The sequence below is a fragment of the Carya illinoinensis genome, chromosome 2 (assembly GCF_018687715.1).
Source record: "Carya illinoinensis cultivar Pawnee chromosome 2, C.illinoinensisPawnee_v1, whole genome shotgun sequence".
Lineage (NCBI taxonomy): Eukaryota > Viridiplantae > Streptophyta > Magnoliopsida > Fagales > Juglandaceae > Carya > Carya illinoinensis.
Genome location: NC_056753.1, coordinates 24,142,177 through 24,144,214, shown reverse-complemented (window position 1 = coordinate 24,144,214; position 2,038 = coordinate 24,142,177). Strand labels below are relative to the sequence as shown.

At 35.5% G+C, this 2,038-nt stretch overlaps 1 protein-coding gene across 1 annotated transcript; it reads left to right on the top strand.

Moving 5' to 3' along the window:
• Positions 1-427: 427 nt before the first annotated feature.
• On the top strand, positions 428-1,268 carry LOC122294718 (flowering-promoting factor 1-like protein 3). Its single transcript, XM_043103641.1, has one exon. The coding sequence runs from the start codon at positions 524-526 to the stop codon at positions 839-841; it is 318 nt and encodes a 105-aa protein (XP_042959575.1). The 5' UTR covers positions 428-523; the 3' UTR covers positions 842-1,268.
• Positions 1,269-2,038: the final 770 nt, after the last annotated feature.

The following is a 2,038-nucleotide window of genomic DNA, read 5'->3' as shown; positions in this document are numbered from 1 at the left end:
TCATATATATAAATTAATTTATATACGAATATCGATAGTGGTATTAATCCGTAAAGATCATGTACAATTTTGATAACTACCTCAACAAATACACACTATATACCTAAAAATTAGTCATTTTCTGTTAAACTTTTATCTAGAATAATTCCTAATCAAATTAATATATTTATGTCTACAACCAAACAAAGATTCCCAAGGTGGCCTGTTAAAGGCTTGGAAAAAAAGGACCACGGATTCCCCTCAATCCGATTTATGCCCACAAATCTTATGTCCCAAACACTCTGACCCCAAATCATGTGTCCTTGGGGGCCCTCTCCCCTAATATATCGGACCCCACATGTATAAATTCAAAACCAAATAAAATTATATATTAATTTATAAATGTCACTCTCCTTCTCCTATATAAATACACCTACTCGACCCCTTTGCTGCTCCATCGATCTCCAAGCTAACAATTAAGTTCGTCTTACATAGTCTCACTGAAAACACCTCTCTAATTAAAGAGCTTCTCAGAGAGAGAAGAATGTCTGGTGTATGGGTTTTCAAGGATGGTGTTGTTCGCCTGGTTGAGAACCCGGCGGCGGAATCATTGGATGCGCGGCGCAAGGTGCTAGTCCACACGCCTAGCAACGAGGTGATTACCTCGTACGCGGCCCTGGAGCGGAAGCTGTTGTCGCTTGGTTGGGAGAGGTACTACAAGGATCCAGACCTCCTCCAGTTCCACAAACCATCCACAGTCCACCTCATCTCTCTCCCCAAGGATTTCAACAGGTTCAAGTCCATGCACATGTTCGATATCGTCGTCAAAAACCGTAACATGTTCGAAGTCAAGGACATGTAGTAATACTACTAGTTCTTGTCCGGCCCAGCCCCTGGCCTGTGCTTCCACGTCGTCGTTCGTGCATGGCCGGTGTGCGTTGCTAGCTAGTTCCTCATGTGTCAATGCAATATCTCGTCTCTTTAATGTTTGTTTGTGCTCAAGAATTAACTGCTTTATGTTTTTTCGTACGGGAGGTGGCTTTCCTACTTGACCGTGACAATAATAGTTTCGATTATCCCATCATCAGTCTAGTTTTCCCATTTATGGATCTTTTCCTGCAAAAAATAAAATAAAAATGATCCTTTAGGTCAAGTTTGTGCATAGTTAGGGAAGCTAATTAATGTAGTTTAAGGGTCTGGTCTTGTACGTCTGGTTGGTGAGCATTAATGCTTGTTATGGTTGTGTAAATTCTCGTTGCCTTTGTTCAATGGAATTTCTTTTTCATATATACTTTTTCTTCTCCTTTTTTTTTCCTTTATATTCCCATTTTTTCTGTAATTGATAAAGAAACCTAGCTAAAAATTAGAAAAAATCAAGCGGAAGGAAATGCAGGCCTTTGAAAAGAAGATGATGATCGACCCTTCGATCTTAATTAGGCTTGTTGGCCGGCCTGCAAATTAAAGATTGGATGGATCGTACCGTGGGAGGGCAAGAAGCAGGACATGACTTTGGTGGAGCCATCCATTTTGCTTTGGTTGAAAAAGGTTGTTCGGTGACGTGTTGATACCCAAGTGGACGAGTCTATCCATTTTCTTCTGCACAAGAGAAGGACATTTCGCAACTTTTGTCTCCTTTGAATATTTAAAAAAAAAAAATCTAATTATATGTATAATTATGTATTAATTTAATGTGATTGATTAAAAAGTAAATTTTATTAAAAATAATATTAATTTTAATTTTAAATATGAAAGAATCAGTATTAATATACAGATTAATATGTTACTCTACTTATATATAGCAAAATTCATTTAAAAAACCATTCGAAAGCTTTTAATACCACAACATCATTTTACGTGACTTCTTTTTTTGAGTAATGTTACTGTTACGTATTTTTACATACTATATTAATATAATTAGTTGTATCAATTTTTTAATATTTAACTAATCATATTATTAAAATATTTAAAAAAAATACGTAAAAATAATTACATAAAAAATTTTTATTTTTTTTATAAGGGTGGTGATTTAACTTTTTGTTCCAAAAAAAAACTCTCTTTT

Coding starts and splice junctions, on each gene's coding strand:
- LOC122294718 (XM_043103641.1), top strand. CDS start 524: ATGTCTGGTGTATGGGTTTTCAAGGATGGTGTTGTTCGCCTGGTTGAG.